The sequence below is a fragment of the Oxyura jamaicensis genome, chromosome 3 (genome assembly GCF_011077185.1).
Source record: "Oxyura jamaicensis isolate SHBP4307 breed ruddy duck chromosome 3, BPBGC_Ojam_1.0, whole genome shotgun sequence".
Classification (NCBI taxonomy): Eukaryota; Metazoa; Chordata; class Aves; order Anseriformes; family Anatidae; genus Oxyura; species Oxyura jamaicensis.
The window spans coordinates 13,331,755-13,350,838 of NC_048895.1; the positions used below are offsets into that span (position 1 = coordinate 13,331,755).

At 44.8% G+C, this 19,084-nt stretch overlaps 1 protein-coding gene across 1 annotated transcript; it reads left to right on the top strand.

Annotated features, from left to right (window-relative positions):
• Window positions 1-436: 436 nt before the first annotated feature.
• SLC22A7 (solute carrier family 22 member 7) lies at window positions 437-18,824 on the top strand. The gene is made up of 10 exons (XM_035323128.1): window positions 437-1,806; window positions 4,471-4,574; window positions 9,394-9,548; window positions 11,037-11,205; window positions 13,088-13,205; window positions 16,038-16,147; window positions 16,235-16,449; window positions 16,945-17,053; window positions 17,852-18,058; window positions 18,244-18,824. Exons 1-10 carry the CDS (start codon window positions 1,429-1,431, stop codon window positions 18,305-18,307), a joined length of 1,629 nt encoding a protein of 542 aa, XP_035179019.1. The 5' UTR covers window positions 437-1,428; the 3' UTR covers window positions 18,308-18,824.
• The last annotated feature ends 260 nt before the right edge of the window (window positions 18,825-19,084 follow it).

A 19,084-nucleotide genomic window follows, 5' to 3' on the forward strand; every position in this document is an offset into this window, starting at 1 on the left:
AGGGACGGTGCTGTTGGGTGCCCCAGCTCCATTCCTGCTTGCTTCCCCCACACTCACCCCAGGATGAGCACTGAAATGCTTTGTAGCAAAGACTGGGTCAGCACGTTAGTTAAACATGGATGGCCAGGAATGCTGCTGAGACAACCAAAGATCTCCTAAGGTCACAGCGTGGTGTCCTTTGCCTTGTAAGCTTGGAGGGAAGGGTCCTGCAGGCTCCTCAAGAGAGAGTCAGGGTAAAGCCCCTTCTCCCACTGATCCCAGTTTAACCTGTCCTGATCTCACCCCTTTTCCAAAGCCTGCCCAGTTGTGGAGCAGGGAGCTTCATCTATCTTGTCTTCAAGTGCCAGTGATCCTCCATCAAGGTCTCTGCTGGCCATGGAAGAGTTTGTGCAGCTCCTTGCAATTTTGGCAGGCCTGGGGCACCTGGAGCTGCTGGACTCATGAACCATGTTGTGTGCGTGAAGCAAGCTGTGCCAGCTGTTACTGCACCTTCCCAGTTGCTGCATTTTCTAGGCATTGTTTCTATAGCTCTAAAAAAATAATAATAATAATAAAAAATAATAATAATAATCTCTGGCTGAGTAAAGAGCCCCCTGTTCCTGGTTAAGGATGTATGAAGAGTGGAAAAATCAAGTTAAAGACCCTTCTCTTCAAGGAACCCATTGCTGGTGGTGATGGAAGGAACATGGTATAAGGCCTGTGTGGTGGTGGCAGCAGTACCTGTGGTCCTGTCAAGGGCTTTAGGTCCCTCACTCTTGGGCTGTTGCATTGGTTCCCATCCAACTGGTCTCCATCTGCAGACCGATCTTTCATCTCTTACTTCTTCCGGATATCCTCTCACGTCTCCATACTTCCTGCTCCCATGAGGTCATGACTTGAGACAAGCCACGCTAAAAACACACAGCTGATGCACAGTAAGCAGGCTTCAGTGCCCATGGGCATCCCTACATAGTGAGTCACCCCTGATCTCCTGGGGACCTATTTCATGTCCAGCTGGGCCAGCTGGTGATCAGCTCACATGAGACAGAGCTTGTTGCAGAGCCTGAGAGGCAGGCAGTGTGTGGTACCCCCACAGCATAAATCATGGTGCTTCCACAGGACTATTCCCACCGCCTCCTTTCCTAATGTGGATCTCCCTCTCAAAAACCACAACGGGAAGAAAGGGCTCTAAAATGAGAAGGTGCCTTGTGCTGGGTCCACTTGAAATGGATGTGCTGTGTGCACACAGGATGATTTCTTTGGCTCTACCCCAAATGGACAGTTTTACTGTGACTTTTGACAACCTTTCAGTGAGGTCTCAAAGTCCAAGGGAGTGGCTGTATGAAAAGCCATGGGAAGCTGAGCTCCAAAGACAGAGACCGCTTCTCAAGCTCATGTTGCTGCTCCTTGGTACATAGCTGCTCTGAATGAGCAAACTCCACAGAAAAGATGAAATTTGAGGATCTCTTGCTGGAAATTGGTGGCTTTGGCAGATTCCAGATTTTGATTTTGTTTGTACTTTGCCTCGCAAGAATCAACCTTCCCATGCATTTTCTGCTGCACAGCTTTCTTGCTGCTACCCCCTCTCATCACTGTGCAATTCCACACCAAGAGGAATTTGTGAACCTCACCATGGAGGAAATTCTGCTCATCAGCATCCCCCGGGAGCCTGATGGCACCTTCAGGTCCTGTGAGATGTTCTCACAGCCTCAGTTTCACCTACTGCTCAATTCTTCTCTGCAACCAGAAAACGACTCCATCATCCAGAACTGCCAGCATGGATGGGTCTATGACCACTCGCAGTTCACCTCCACCATCTCTACCCAGGTAACCCCTGGCCTGTGTTCTAGATGAAAATTAAATCAGCTCTGAGAAGCAGATGGAGAGGTGTTAGCTGCACAGAATCAAGGGGGAATCTTTGCATTTTAACCAATGGAAGTTACTTGTTTAGTGAAGATGACTTGGGATGGGAAAGCTCTCTGAAGTTCAGTTAGTCATCAACATTTCTTGTAACGAGCATCTTGATTTCTCTGGGTGATTGAGAGACTGGTCTTGTGGGGAGGAGAGACACATAAGATTTTCTCTGTTTGGGCCATGTGGAATTTCCACAAGATTACAATTATAAGGATTTCATCTTAGCCCATGACTTACTTCTTGATCCTTCTAACACTTCATTTCTTCTCTTCCACTGTTTGCCTCTCCTACCTGATCTCCTGCTTCCCCCTCTTCTCCCAGAGATCATACTGCCTCTCTTACTGTCCCCCCTTGTTTTATCTCTGCCCCCTTGGCATAGCTTTGGTGTTTCACATTTGTTGAGCTACATGCCTAGCTGGGAATGTGAGCAGAACACAGGGAGAAATGAGACAGAGGAGGACATTCACTCACCATGCCATCCAGCCACTGACTGGGAAGTTCTTGGGCTCACAGAGCACCCTGGGGATGCGGGAGCCAGCAGGCATGGGGCTGGTAGGTATGGATGGGCCAGGTGAACAGAACATAGGATATGGGGAACAAAATTCAAGACTGTCCCAGATCAGAAGTTTGTGGTGAGGCAAGGATGATGCTTCAGGAGCAAGGTGGTGATCAGCTCACAGCAGGTACTCAGTAGAGCAGGGACAAGCCCCCTGGAGACACTGAGGACATCAACCAGCCCAGTACCAGCTCCATCCTCATGCCAGCAGAGGGGTGTCAGCAGACATACAGTGGAGATCCCACAGCAGGAGTCTGGATGAACCTGGCCTCGATGGGAAGGCAGGGAATCCTGGTAGAAGGTGCCCATCATCCCCATCAGTGCCACCTGGGGAAACAGCAGTGTGAGGGCTTTGCTGCATCACCCCCTCTGAAAAGCTGTAGACTCACAGTGTACACATCCCCCCGGAAAACATTTCACAGGTTTAGGAGTCCATCAGTCCAACTACCAGCAGTGTTTCTCGCCATCAGCCAAGAAACGTGCTCTCAAAGGGCCTCCTGCTGAGGTGCAGCACTCTGGCCAGGCATAACCTTGAGCATGCCCAAGGTCCCTGCCCATCAAACATTAACCACCAGCCCTTTGAAATGCTCTGCTAGGGCTGACAGTGATACCTCTGGGTGTTAATACTTTACTTGCAGGCTGTAGTTTTCTTTCCTTGAAAGGCAACCCAAAGCACGGTAGATCTGAGGGAAGTGGACATTTGGTCAGACAGAAGGCTGATGGATCCTAACCTAGAGCCAACGCTCTACCACCCACCACCCACCACATCTAGTTTTGGCAGGTGAGATGGACACCAGATCTGCACCTGATTTCTACACTGTTTCAGGGAGAAAGGTGTAAAGTACCCATGGAGGAAAAGGCAGGAGAGGTGCTCTGCAGCAGAGGTGCTGGGCTCAGAGCCTCGTGACATCACATTCAAGGTGCAGTGGCCTTGGGCCATGTTCAAGGGGCCACGGCCTCCTCTGGAGTCTTTTCTGCTTGCAGCCAGAAAGGTTGCTCAAGGTCTGGTCAGCCTTGTCAGAGAGACTGCAAGGCTGGGTTGATGATTAAGTTTAGTTTTATCAAGTTACACTCATGGAAAATTAACCCTGCAGCTTGGCCACAGCATTCAGTAATGATTAGCGACATTTGCACCTCCAAGAAAGTAAAATGATGCTCATTAACCGAGTTAAGAAGAATGCCTAGACCACTCTCTTCATAAGCAATCACTAAGTTAGCCTCAGGAGCAAGTGTTTAGTCCAACTCCTCCTCTGCCTTCTTTCTACCCTGCACAGACAACTTTGAGGAAATTGGCCAGAGCAACAGTAACTGGATATCAGCACACACAGGATCACAGAATGATCTGCGGTTGGAAAAGACCTTCAAGATCATCAAGTCCAACCATCAGCATGACCTACCAAGTCCCATCACTAAACCATGTTTCTTAGTGCCATGTCCACACTTCTCTTAAAATACCTCCAGGATAGGGACTCCACCACTGCCCTGGTCAGCCTGTTATAATGTTTGAACACCCTCTCCATGACGAAATTCTTAGTGTCCAATCTAAACTTCTCCTGGTGCATCTTGAGACCATTTCCTTGCATCCCAACACATCCTGGGGTCCCTGCAGTGCGGCACCCCGCAGATGCCCATCTGGCCAGGTGCATCAGGAGCTTGATGGGGAAGCTAGCAGAGAAGTCCACCAAGGCAGGTTGAGAACAGCTATCACAGGGGTCAGGAGAGGAAAAAGGGATCTCTTCATGATGGAGTGGTACCCAGGGAAGCTTTCTGATGCTCAGCAAGTGTCCACAGAGAGATGGTCACAGTGAGGCTTTTCAGCTGGAAGTTTTGTAAGTTGCCATTTTACATTTTTCAGGACTCTGGCACTGCTCTATCTGTAGCTCCATCCACAGTTCTACATCTCAAACAGATTTGGCTAATATGAATTGGAAAACGAGATAGCTGATCAGTGGAGGGAAGGGGTGTCAATGGAGACAGAGGCTGAACTGGGCACTAAGTGTCATTTTGGACTTGTGTTTCAGTGGGACCTCGTGTGTGAGCAGCGTGGACTGAACCAGGCAACTGCCACCTTCTTCTTCATTGGCGTCACAATCGGGGCCGTGGTGTTTGGATACCTTTCAGACAGGTTTGACCCCTTTCAGGCTGTTCCTCCAGGGCTTCAGTTTCAATGACAAGGCCTTCACAAACCTGTGACGTGCAGAAGGCAATCAGAGGGGCAGAGAAAGGAGAAAATACAATCATAAAGGGAGAATTCAGCCTTTCACATGAAAATGGGATTAAAGTCATGACTGAGGAGCAAAGCAGGGGCTAAATGCTGAGTGGTGGCCACCGACTGGTTCATGGGGCAGCCAGTTAGGAGCCCACCAGAGAAGCAGCTCTCTGGCCATGGTTAGGAGCAAGGTGCACTGCAACACTAACATGGACCCACAACACTGGGGTCAGCATCGCCGTAGGAACAGTAAAAACTAAAAATATGCACTGTCTATGGGACCTATTTCAGGAAAGATAGCTGCCTAAAAAGGAGAAAGCTGGTTAAAACAACAACAACAACAAGTTAAATCCTTGCAAGTTATCTGGAAATTGGTTAAGAACACACACAAGTGAGGGGTCAAAGCAAATGCATGCCATGTCTGAAACAGAGTTTCAAGAAAGAAAAAAAACTGACTCTGCTATTATAAGAGAAGCAGGTAAAAGAGGTTGCTATAAGCAGGGAGGCTTTCCTTGAGGAAGAGCTAGGGCAATGCCTCAATGAGGAAAATAGGAACAAATCTGCTCTCTCTTGTTAAATGTTAGAATGTGATAATGTAAACCTGAAAAAAAGTCTGAGTAACAACCCAGAAAGGTCATCAATTAAAAAATTAAATATTTTTGCAAATAGCAGAGGCAGGAAACCTACCAGAGAATACGCAGAGCAAGCAAGCAAGCAGGATGTGCCAGTCAGTCTACACTACTCAATATTTAATGTCTGAGCTTCCTGTGCAGGAAACTATTTGATTCCTTCCCAACTTCCTTCCCCTGAGAGTAAACAAGCATTAGGGTAGAGTAGGCTACAAGATCACTGCACAGCAGAGGGAAACCAGCTTCACAGTACGAAGCTCCCAGTTACTTCTGTATCTTTGATATCTTTGGTTATATCTGTATACTTCTGTGAGGGCTCAAGACACCTGGCTGGTCTTCAAACAGTGTGTCTCGACTTTGTGTCTAAAAAGGTTTGATAGCACTTTTGGAGGGGAAAAAATCAGAATCAGGAAAAGCAACTAGACAAATTAAGGCAGAGAAAAGCTTTATGTTAGAGCAAAATGAAAAATAAACTTTTTTAAAAAAAAAACTTTTTTTTTCTTTTAAGTGGATTATAAGTTGAAAGAGCCCATAGATGATTAAGCTATAAAAGGAGCAACAATAGGGCTGTGGTGTGAGATAGAACTGAGTTTGTGCTCACAGTGAGGGAACACGTAGGGGCAGGTGCTGGAGCTGGAGCCTTCTCAAGAGAAGACCTGCCTTGAAATGAGTTGTTAGAAGAAGGTGTAGAGAAAATACACAAAGTGAATGCTAGTAAACTGCCAGGACCAGGGAGTGGTCATCCCATAGTCCTACAGGACCTCTAGGATGGAGAAACTGAAATACTGTTGGCATTGTGTGACCTCCACAGCAGAGGACTGGGAAGGTATGATGTACCAAATCAGTTTTTAAACCAGTCCCCAAGAAATATCTTGGGAACTACCAGCCAGGCAGCCTGGCATCTAACTATACTGGGCAAATTGGCTCAGAATCTATCCTGAACAACTGAGCTAGTGGCCACATGAGTATTTTTTTCTTTTGCACAAATTCATACTTTACAAGCAGTCTGTATTTCTTTGAAGATGCTAACAGATGTGTGAACAAAGAAGATATCATCTACTTGGATTTCAAGAAGTTTCCTTACAAAAGACTTCTAAAGAAACTGAGCTGCCTTGCAGTAAGAAAGAAGGTCCCTGCTTGGCTAAATAATTGATCAAAAGCTGGGAAAGAGAAGAGAGGTGTAAGTGTTCAGTTGTTACAATGCAGGAACACCTCTGGGGACCTGATAATTGGATGTGTGCTTTTCAGCATTTTTCTAAATGATCCGGAAAAGGAGCAAGCAGGGAGGTGAGGCTGAGTGACAAAGCTGGACAAGACAAGCTCTGAGCATGAAGAACTGCAGAAGGATCTTACAAAGCTCTCTGAGTGGATGGAGGTATTAGAAGACACGTTTTCAGGGTAGATAAATATAAAATAAATAAAGAAACAATTAAATTTTCACATGTAAAATAGAGGCCTCTGAGCTGACCATAGCTGCTCAGGAGCAAGACTTTGGGGATATGATAGAAAGCTTCAGGCAAACATCCTCTCATCAAGGTGTAGTGGCTGGGGAAGCAAATTTAAAAGTAAGAATTGTTAGGAAAGGAATAGAAAGTTGAAGAGAGCGTCACCATGCAGAAACATGCACATGCACAGTGGCCCTGCATCTCGAATGCTGTATGCAGTTTTGATTCACTTTCACCCTCCTCCCCACCTCTAAAGGTTATAGCAGAAGTGGAGAAAATTTGAAGAAGACAACAAAAAAGACTAAGTTTTGGCTTGACTTCCAATTTGAGACTGGACGATAGAGTCTGCTAAAGTGGCAGGTAAAGAGGGCTTGATGTGCCCTTGTGAGCAGCCTGGAGCAGAGCTGACTGCACTGCGCTGCTGAGCTACCTGGGCACAGGCCCTGCAGGAGAGCGGGTCACATCAGGGAATGGTGCTGGGAGCAGGGCACCCAGTAAATTTGCAGGAAATTTGGCAGATCCTTTTTCCTGTATCAAGTGGGAAGGGTCCAATACCTTGCTCAGCTTTTCTTCTGTTTGGCTCCTCACATGATCTTGATGTGGGAGTGAGCCAAAATGCCTAGGTAATCCCAGCATTTCAGCATGTTTGTGCCCTGATTTGCCTCCCCTGGAGATGGTGTGCCAGGAGCTGCTGGTGGAAGGACAAGCGCAGAATTTGCCTCAGCAGCACCAGGGAAGGGGCCTGGGACTGACAGAGTGGGAATGGGAAAGAAGAGGTAAAGTTATGAAAGAGCAGGTCATGCCACATCCCTTAAAACACAGCAAATGTATTGAGCACTTTGTGTTGGTTCCCCACAGCACTCCAGATACATCAACCAGTCTCCAGTCACAGACTATTTTTGGAAATCCAATTATTCTGAATCAGTCGGAACTTTCTGGTCATTCATTTGACTTCTCCCCCAGTGAACTTCCACAGGTTATGAGGATTATCTTTACAAAAGTCATGATGCTTCTTGCACTATTTACTTATCTGCGTGTCTAAGAATTCTTTTAACATTATTTTTATCCATTTTATCAGTATCAGTGCTAGATCTGTTAAACCTCACATGTCATACCCCACACCTTTGTAACACACCATAAAAGCTGATGTCCCCTCAGCAATCCTTCCTTCTCTCTAACAGAGAAGAGGTCCCACTTCCTTGTGCTAATCACAATGCAGATATTTCATCTCTAGTGCTTCAGGGTGAAAACCATCTGGACCTGGCATTTTGCTACACTCATGGTTCACTTTGTTCTAAGATCCTACAGACACTTGCATTTGAGAACACCTCTGCTGACAATTTTTACCCTGGTAAACCCTCCAAGCACCTTTACTGTGAACATACATATGCAAAAAAAAATAAAATAAAATTCTGTTATTGCCTGCTCTTTTCCAAATGCTCCTTTTATGCCTTGTCCTTGTGCCTCACTGGCTGTGTGATGCTTTGGCAGACCTCCAGACTGGGATATTTATGAAAATGGCTTTTTTATTCTTATTTATGCTTGCACAGTTTGCTCCTTTTATTGTATTTTCCACATTTAATCATTCAGAGGTTGGTCTTTTCCAAATCTTTCTCTCTGAAGACAGTTTTAACCGCATTATTTCTAGCAGCCTTCCTGTAGCCTGCAGTTCAATCCTGCCAGCTTCCCTCTGGTTTCCTTAGCAGGTGGCATGCATTTGCTGAGAGAGTCTAGTAATGGATCCATAAATAGCTGCCGTGTGCCCTGCAGGGAATTTTACGTTTTGATATGCTTTTTGCTGTATTTTTGAGATATACCTTAATTTCAGAAATGTACCTTCTTTCCTAAGCAGTTACACTTTTAGAAACTGGATGCGGTTTAGGTGCTTTTCTGCATGTTTGCTGCTCTGATCCAGCTGCATTACAATGACTTTTGCAGACTGGGTCTGTTAAAATTTCTCCTACAGTAGATTAATTAACTAGCTGCTGCACAAAGTCACCTGTGATAACTCTTAAGAATGTTGTTGTGGCATCGTGTCCCAGCACATAATTTCCCCCCACCAGGGTAATGGTCTTCGCCTCCATCCTTATCAGGTGGCCACTAGGAGAATGTCAAAATCAGGACAGGGTTTCAGTCCCTATAGACTGAATGTTACCCATTGACAGAGTTAATTGAATTTATGTTTTTAATTAAATATATATAGAGAGAGAGAGTTTCACAGTGTTCTCTCCTCCTCCTTCTTGGGAGCAGGGGCAGCATCTGGTTCCAAGGGGATGATGGAAGGAGGAGGATTGGGGAGAGCTATTGGAAGGTGCAGGCTGTGCCAGCAACACAGATTTTCAAGCTGGCATCTCTCCGTTTCATGGTGGTGCTGAATGGGGAGCCCAATATATATTTATTTTTTTTTATATAATTGCTGCTCTTTCCATCTGGGAGACTTGTGCCTGGTGCTCACAGGGCAGGCTGACCATCTGTAGGGGATCACATCACTGCAGCTCTGGCTATATCCAGAGCAGTTTCCCCCCCTCTGAGGCATCACGTAGTCTTTGCAGAGCAGGCAATATTTTCACTGACCTCTGAGTCTCTTGCTTCACCATTTCAAACCCTTCTCCTGGACCAGGTTTCCAGCCTGTAAGTAACCCACAACTGTGCTTGCGGCAGGTTCGGTCGGAAATCCATGCTCCTGCTGTCGCTTGTGTTCTCTGTCGTATTCGGGATGCTGAGCGCCGCCTCCATCTCCTACAGCATGCTGGCCATCACGCGGACCCTCACCGGGTTGGCCCTGAGCGGCCTCTCCCTGATTGTATTGCCTCTGGGTAAGTGTGGGGGGCTTGGGGGTGCCTGGATGAGTGGGGGTGCTCCTGGCAGGCACTGGGTAAGCAGGGACTCGTGCAGCACGCAGGCACGATTTCAGTATGGGCAGCCAAAAGAACAACCCTCTTGGGAAGATCCAAGCTTTACAATTTAGGCTAGTTAATGCTTTAGCAGTCTCATTAAAATATAACCACTTATTAGTATTTCTGTTCCAGCATTAACACTTACAATCGATGCTGCCCAATTCCTGTTAAGCATCATTAGCTGTGCAGTAAAAGCCATAGACAAATTATCATCCCTTTTTCTCTGATGCAGGGTTCTCACCCTTCAAACACAATTAGGAAAATTCATCAGCGTGCCATGTCCTCGGCAGGAGCAGGATGGTGTGTCATTCACAGGGTCTTTCTTCCTCACCAGTCTTGAATTTGCAGCAGTTGTTTTCATTATGTTCCCAACCTGTACTTTTAGAAAGGACAGGTGAAAGAACCAAAAAATAAAGTAAAATAAAATGAAATAAAATAAAATGAAATAAAATAATAAAATAAAATAATAAAATAAAATAAAATACATAATTTTAAAATAAATATTTTTTAAAAAATCACTCAAAGCTAGGCAAAACTGAATCTGAAGACTTTAATTACTTAGATAATTAAAACAAGCTCCAAACTCCTAGCTACCCAGCAGAGCATAGGATGACTTTATAGATACAATTAGGACATACTAGGCAAGAGTCACTGTACTGTAGAGCAAGTTATAGGTGCAGCAAAAATGTCCAGAATTTTTGCAGATACAGCCAAAATCAAGCTAAAAAGACTTCATGAGTGGACAAGTCCACACAAGACATTACATGTCCCAAGGCCTGCTACAGCTCGTTCCTGTTATGAAGGCTGATGTCAAAAATAATAATAATAATAATTTAAAAAAAAAAAAAAAGAGCTTGGGAAGGACATGTATGATTGTTAGATGCTGTAGCAAGATGTCAGGATCTTTAGAGGAAAATTAACTTTTAGTTCACATGCAGACCACCGTTTGTTCTGGTTTTATATGTGCGTTGGTATCTGCTCTCCATGAAGGGCTATTCAGCTTAATATATTTCTTTAATCCAGAATAATGTGTGGGCAGAGAAATAGGAAGCTATGCAGGCAAGATACAACTGGATAGTAAGAGAAAAATGATACGAGTTTGATGAAGAAGACCACTTGAATGCTATTGAACAGAACAAAAATGAATCATCTAAGGGGTTTTAGCACCATTTTTTAACTACTGTATGTCCAGTATTTCTTCTTTTAAGGCTTTACTTTAGCTGCTTACAGCTTTGCAGGAGGTTAAGCACTGTGTTTAAAATGTGCCAAATGTCAGCCAAACAGCAGAATTCTCCTGGAGGAAAAGACCGGGGACGTTGTCTCACTCTGCACTTCTTACAAAGTCCTGCAGACCCTTCCCTGGAGAAGTCCTGTGTGTCCCCGCTGAACGCTGCCTCCCTCTTGCAGGGATGGAGTGGGTGGACATAGAGCACCGCACCTTCTCTGGGGTCCTGACCAGCATCTTCTGGAGCATCGGGAACATGCTGCTGGCCTTGATAGCCTACCTGGTGAGGGAATGGCACTGGCTCTTAGTCGCCGTAACAGGACCTTGTCTTCTGAGCATTATCTACCTGTGGTGAGTGCTGCGCCCTGCAGCCTGCTGGCTGGTGGGGACGGGAGCGGGCTGTGGTTTGCCTCCCCTGCCCTGTGAGCAGGGCAAATATCACAGTGCTGGTCCTGGATATGGCAGGCCTTGAAAACTGGAGTGGCCTGGGTTTCATCTCTCCTCACCTCTGCCAAGGCCGGGGAGCCAAGGGTGCACCATGGCTTTGGGAACATCGAGGGGGCAGGACTGAGGCTGAGGCCAGGCATAGATCTTTGCATTTCCCATGGCCGTTCTCAGATGTGTGAATATCCTAACTGGTCTAATACATCAGATTTCTGTGGGCTATTTCCCACCTGATTAAAGGCATATCTGCCTTTAATAGGAATATCTGACATCTCTTAAAGGGATATCTGACATCTCTTAAACCTCACAATGGAGAGATGGTCTATTTAATCAAATAAATTATTTTTCCTTCTTTATTTTTTTCCTTTAATGTAGCAAGACAGACTAAAATATAGGGCTGATTCACTGATACTGTCACTGTAGTGTGAAGCACGTTGGATTAGGTTATTCAAAGACACAAAACAGTTATTTGCATGAGCAACTCCATTTCCTAGGTGGACAGATGTCCCTTGATGAAACCAGCAAAGAGATATTCCCACAACTGCATAGATCTACCAACAAAATCTCAAATAATACTCATGAAAAAGGGGATAGAATCTGACACTGTTGTTAAACAATGGCTCAAAAATAGATGTATCCTTTCCCCTGTGATTAATGCTTTCTGGCGGAGTGTATCATCTGATATTTTGCTGATCAAGTACAACACAAAAATATGTGTTCTGCTGGCTTTTTAGTTTGAGTTTTTTTGCTTTTTTTCAAGGACAACTAGCTTTAAAAATTGAATCCTGAGAAATGTTGAAATTCATATAAATACATTTTGACTTTCCTTTTTCTCTCTCTCTCATGTTAATGCCTTTTATGGAGATGAGTTCTCCAACAAATTATACTGTAGTCTGATCAAAAATCGGGCACCCAAGAAGTCAGTGATTGTTGGACAATTAAAAGTCCATGAAGTATGGAATCAAAATAAAATTTAGCACATTCCATGGATATTATTGTCATGGCACCACAACTCAGTTGAGACATTAGACAGCCAAATGGCATAATATACTCTGGAGATGGTGACAAGGAGTGCAAAATGCCATTTTTCCTTCTTTATATTTGCCAAAGTATTAAAAAATTATGGGAAGGAGTTGAAAGCTTTCCAGAAGTCCAGTTCTGCAAATGCTTTTGCTCCACACATCCTTTTTCATCTACTGGTAGACCAGATTGAATAGCTTATTAGTTTTACTGTAGCCTGACTTGGGGCACGTAACTCACCAACAGCTTACAGGGAACTGGTCTCAGATCACTCCTCTGGAAGACCCCATTGAGACATTTTGACAAATGTGTGAGAGGTCTCAGTAGACCTCTTACCTACATGTTTCTTCAAGCTTCTGTGTTTAGAGACACCCACCTGGTGTTGCCCAGAAGCTGCAAAAGAGCAAGCAGAGGAGCAGTGGCAGGTTAGGGAACGAGTGTTGCTTTCATGCTCACCATCCATCCTGATGGTGAAGCGGCAGAAGTTGGGTCTCTCTTCTGCAAGGAATACATGGCCTGTATTACCAAAATCTCTATGCGTGAGAGTGCCAGGAAAGGATAAGCACTTCAATTATTTCTGTAAGGGCAGAATAGCATGCATGTGTAAAGACAGTGTCCCATTAGTCTTATTACTCTCATGCACCACAGTTGCTATTTTTAGCTGAGGTTGAAGTCTCACAGAGAAGATCCCGTCTTTGGCCAGGGCCACGTATGTGGGGTGGAAGACATGGAGCGCCAACAGGAATGCTGTCTTCTCTCCTTGCGCCAGGTGGGTCCCAGAGTCTGCCCGGTGGCTCATAGCCAACGGCAAAGTGAAAGAAGCTCACAAGCATCTGCTTAGATGTGCAAGAATGAACGGAATGAAAGACTTCGCTCTCTCACCAGAGGTGAGAAACTGAAGATCCAGACACATACCCTTCCTCTTCCATTTCCTCTTTCTCTCTGTTTTAATTCTATTTTATACCTGAAGCAATGCTCACAGCCTGCAATGTGATCCACAGGGTGCCATAGTCCATTTTACTCTAGAAAGCACTTATACCCAGTGCTAAAGAGAAAACGTCAGCTCAGCTTACATAAAGACGTATTAATAGCATGTAGTTAGTTTTTTTATTGCACTCAAAGCACTCTTTGCAGTGTTACCCAAAAATATAAAGGCTAGTCCACCTTAGGCTGGAGAAATAATCCTGTATTTAGTGTACATGTGCAACTGGAAGATTGTTGGCTGTGGTGAAGTCAGCAGTCATGAAAATCCTTCACAGCCAGGCTTGGATGGCTGCACATCTGTCACCTCTGAATAATTCGGTCCACATGATTTAAGTCTTGACCTCCTCAAGAGCGACAAAGCTCAGCCGTGAAACCCAGTGGGTACAGAAGTCTGTGGCTCATTAAATGCTGACATTTTCTTTAATGTCCTCTGCTTTTTCTCTTACCAAAGGAGGAAGATGGAAAACCCCTGGCACAAGCACATGAGCCTTGTGTTTTGCCATCACAGTCCAGATGTGCACACAGTGCTCCAGCATCCCCGCCACTCTCTTATCCTGGCCACTATGCCATTTTTAGAAAGCAGTTTCTTAATATTTTTAAGAGGTGATTAGCCCCTTTGATTTACAACAGAAACATGTTGTTCAGTCATGTGAGGAATGATGAGTTTAGGTTGTGGCAGACGGTAGCTGAGTGTGAATCTTCCTTGCCTTTAATCAAGCCAGTATCTCTGCCTAAATGTGTAAAAATAACAAGTTATAACCTCAATCATTCAGCTTTGGCTTATGACTCTGTATTTCAGAGTGCAGCATCACCAGGAAGGACAAGGGACTGTACCCTCAAACTACTCTTAGGGTTAGGAAATGTAGCTGGGGCTTCCCCACTATCACAGCCTTGCACCAGGTCACACTGGACCATGGCCACTGGACCTTGATCAAGAAAGGTTTGCAGTTGTGACACCTTGCTGGATTTATGAGGTTTATAGAGACATGCCTGTTTTCTCATCTGCATCCAAACATGCAAGCAACAGAGGACTGCCTGATTTAAGATTGCTTGATTGATTTGTCCATGCTTCAGTGTGTTTTGATGGCTCATTAAAATAACAACTGATTTTCCTTATTCAGAAGACTTTGATTTTGATATATAATCTCCTGATAATTGCACATTACGTTACTGATGTGCTCTCAGATTTAATAGTACTGTCTTATAGAACTCATTAAGTAATTTCCCAGTGTGATTTTTTTTTCAGTATGAAAAGTTTTGTCACTCTTCCAAAAACTGCAAAGAATGAAAGTCTCATAGTATGCAATTAAACATAAAATCTTAGCTCTTCCCTAGCTGAACATGCTGTTACTTACAGATACGCTCCTTCTTTTCCTAACATTCTTTCATTTTGTACAATTCTTTTAAATCAGCGAGCTCTTTGAGCTGGGATTTCTCTTTTATTGGATATTTCCAAGCCCCCAGCCCCCATAACTGTTCAGCACTGTGTTAACTGTAGGTGATGCTGAAAGCCTGCAGACTCCCTCTCCCTCCTTCCTCCCCAGCCATGACTGAACGATGTGCTTTTAAAATTTCTTGGGGATTCTTGCTGTTCTGGCTCTCCCAGTTGTCCTTCCACATGCTAAGAAATCTGGCCAACAATATGTAGCAGAAGATGTCTGCCATATTAACGTCTTATATTACCCAGTTAAATAGCAAACCATGCAACTTAAAGAGAGGATGGACTGCCAACAGAGTTACTTGAATCTCACATTGAGATTCTCAGCATTGCAGAAGTGGTCTGCTATCAGTGCTATAATTCATCCTTCACATCTGGATGAAAAGACTTATTATTTGCCTCTGTAAAAGGCAAAAGTAGAGAAGCCTCTGTAGGCTCCACTGCAGGATGCTGTTGGAGACAAGGCACTGGAAATGACCCTCAGGCCCAAGACACTGCAGCTCCTCTTCATACATCCAGCCAAGCTGCAGGTTCCCAGCATAGTTCAGTGGTTGTGATTAAGTCTTCATGCAAAAGCTATGTTGTAGGCTTTGCTTTCTCTGAAGAGAATATTGATCTGTGAATACGTCACTAGTTAACCAAATTCTCTCAAGGTTTCCTTAAAATTTTCCAATTTTAACAGTCCTACCCCACATTTGCTGATGATTCGTGGGCATGGTGAAGCAAAGCCATGTTGACATCTCTCCCAAGGTTAAGTGTCCACATCACAGCTGTGTGCAGTCTCCTTTAGAGCCTTGCAATCTAATGAACGGAGTTGATGAAGTTTAGCATGCGATTCTTCTGACCAAATGCCGTTATTTGCTCTGGGATAAAATGAGGAGGGATGTATAAATAATCATATAAATGTGAGAAAAAAGCATACAGTTCACTGTTTGCTCCTGCCTGAGACCTGAATCCATGGCAGGCAACTACTTGGGAAAGAGGGTGGAAATGGCCAGTGCTGACTTTGTTAACACCACAATCTGCTGCAAGCCCTGTTGCCATGTGGGGTATGTACGTGGGAAGGGGTGAATAGATGAAAAAGGGGTCTAAAATGGTAGACAATCTATTAAATATTGTATGAAGACATGCCTCTGATGATGTATGTCCAGAGGATTGTTCTGCAATAGGAACATATGGAAAACGCAATGTGGTGATGGAGCTGGGAAGGATGACAGGTCCCAGCCTCTCTAGGGTTTCATGTCTGGATCCTGAACATACAGCAACTGAGCTATTTCCTTCTTTCCACCTCTCCCAGGCCCTCAGAATGATCACAACAGACAAAAAGCCAGGAGAGAGTTTCTCCTACATCAGCTTGTTCAGGACACCAGTCCTGCGGAAGATCTCTCTGTGTTCAGGGGCAGTGTGGTAAGCAGTGTCACTATGCACAGAGGATTTATCTTGCACTTGCCCAGATGGTTTTCCCTAATTCCCATCTCCACACACTCCTTGCAGGTTTGGTGTAGCCTTCTCTTACTACGGCATGAGCATGAAACTAACTGGCTTTGGGCTCAACATGTATCTCTCCCAGTTTGTCTTTGGCATCATTGAGATTCCAGCCAAGATGATCGTGTACGTGCTGGTGAATCGAGTTGGACGACGGCAGAGTCAGGCTTGGTCACTCATCCTGACTGGACTATGCATAGGAGCCAACATCATCATTCCCAAACGTGAGATGCTCTTCTGCTATATGCAGCGCTTGCATAGGGGAGGTTTCCATTCCATGCAGTGCTAGAGAAGGGGAACCATAGATCTTGTCCACCGGCAACAAGGGTGACAGTGGGACAAGGCTGCTAATGTGGGCTAGCCTATCTGTCTGGTGGCAAAAGGTGGTCTCCAGTCACTGTGAAGTGACTAGTGAGGGTCCAGTTATGACAAGGTGAAGCATCTTTATTACAGACAATGTCCAGTGGGAAATGTTGGGACCTATCCTTTCATCAGTTCAGCTTCCACTCAGGATAACAGTCACCAAACTTTCAGACTTTGATTCAGACCTTGGATGCACTAGCTCTAGGGCTATGAAGCTTCCTTATTTATTTATTTATTTATTTATTTATTTATTTATTTATTTTAGAGCATTGAACATTTGTTCCTTTTGCCCAAGAAGCCTCTTCCTACCTGTTGCTCTTTGACCATTATCATAAATGTCTTTTCTTTCCTCCCAGCTTTCACTTCCTTACGCTCTGTAGTAGCAGTTACGGGCAAAGGTCTCTCAGAAGCTGCATTCACCACTGTCTTCTTGTACACCTCTGAGCTCTACCCCACCGTACTGAGGTAAGAGATGCCACTGCCTGAGCGCACAACCAGGCCCTCGGTGGGATGTCACCCCCTGGTCTTTGGCATCAACACAGCAAAAATGTTGGTGGCTAGACTGCAGGACTGGTCCCTTGCCTCTGGAAGCAGCAGGTTCTAGGGATTACACATCATACTAATGAGAAAGGGGCAGTGCAGGTGGGTTATGTGGATAGGGAAATATATTGAAAGTTGAGGACTATTCTGTGTGGGCACATTTTTGAACTCAAGGGATCTGAACACAGTAAAGTCTTAGCTCCCTGTGATAATCTGTCACTAACTGCTAAAAGACCCAGGAAGTAATCATTTGAAATATCAGTTTTTATAAGGGACACATACTACCACGAGTTTGACAGCCTGCTGGACATCAGATAATACTAAAGCACGGATTAACTAGCCTTTCAAGAGGAAAAAGCAGGTTTATATGAAATATCCAGGTATCGGTGACATAAAATTAGGTGCAGTACCAGCATGGTTTGGGATGTAGCTAAGACTGGTGGAGGAAATCTTCTGTTTCTTGCGGAGTTCTTTGCTTTGTGAAAATCTGGGAAAACAAAACAAAATAAAACAAAACAAAACTCTTGGGTTACTGCATGGATCATGGCTTACCTCACCTCTGTTTCTCCCTACCCAAAGTACCTATAGTCCTCTATCTTTCACCGGTCTGTTTTATGTGGGAATGGTGCCTACTTAAACCAGAGTTTGCAAGGTTTTGTATGAAAGAAGTACCCATATCTTTCTGGCGGTGTCCTACACCACCATGGTCCCCTACCTTTCCAGGCAGAATGGGATGGGATACACCTCCTTCATGGCACGCATCGGTGGGGCTTTGGCTCCACTCGTGTTCCTGCTGGATGACGTGTGGAGGTCCCTGCCCGAGGTGACGTACTGTGGCATGGCAGTGTGCTGCGGCTCGGTGGCCTTCCTGCTCCCAGAGACACTCAACGTGCGCCTGCCTGAAGGCATCGAGGACATCGAGAAGACACAGTGAGTCACCTCCATCCTGCCCTGCACATGGAGTTTGAAGAGAAGGGCACAGAGATGCCCCACTGCTGCCTGTAATTCCCCATCCAAGGGTGGCAGAAGATCAAGGGACAGCCCAGCAGGGATTGGGACTGCTAGGCTTCTTGGTTTTCTGTCCATCAGCCTAAATGTGCCTTCTTTTCTTCCAGGGTGAAAGAGCCACTACAAACCAGCACCCCTGAGGGCATGCCATTACAGTCTCTTCTGAAGTGAGGGACTCCATGGGACAGGCACAGACACTGTGTAGGACTGCAAATCTGAGCCACGCTCTGACCCGCCAACTGAAGAGCCTTCACCATCCTCCTCGTCTCTCTCTGCAGGAAAGTGAGGCTGAGGGCATATAAGGAAGGAGTGGATCATGAAACCACCTGGAGGGAGCTAACCCTGCTCTGTAGTGTGTCCAGGAGCTAAAACACTCAGGTCCAATAGGGTCTGGAAATGCAAGGACCCTGTGCTTAGCCCTTCCAGTCTTTGGCCTCGATGGACTAGCAGCACCTTTCAGATTACTGCACAGACTTCCAGAAACTACAGTCCATTGGTTTACAAACCACAAGAAAACAGCAATAAAAAACACTGAGTGTGAATTGTACAAAAAACAAATCATCTGAAATAAATCTAACTGCATGGCGGATAAACCATAAACTGTAGCTACAAATATTTCTTCAATTTGGAAGTGTTCTGGAGATTTTCCACACTGGCCAAAGCTAGCAAAAAGTACATGGAGTAATTCTACTGAGAATGGTTAACTCCAAGCATTTGTCCCAAATACATAAAGGAGGGTTTGGTTTTGTTTTGTTTTGTTTTTCAGATTATTTAAATCTAGTGTATATGTGATATCCTTTAAGAAAAAAAAAAAAAATCATTAGAGGAACTTTTGAATGTAATATTGAGTAATTCAGTAACGGATTTCATTCTGCTTATTGATCTAACACATTGATCTTAAGTTTAGGAAATGCCTTTGCGTCTTGCACTTAGTTCCACAAACAACAG

Coding starts and splice junctions, on each gene's coding strand:
- SLC22A7 (XM_035323128.1), top strand. CDS start 1,429: ATGAAATTTGAGGATCTCTTGCTGGAAATTGGTGGCTTTGGCAGATTC. Junction 1,807..4,470: donor CCTCCACCATCTCTACCCAG/GTAACCCCTGGC, acceptor CTTGTGTTTCAG/TGGGACCTCGTGTGTGAGCA. Junction 11,206..13,087: donor CTGAGCATTATCTACCTGTG/GTGAGTGCTGCG, acceptor TCCTTGCGCCAG/GTGGGTCCCAGAGTCTGCCC.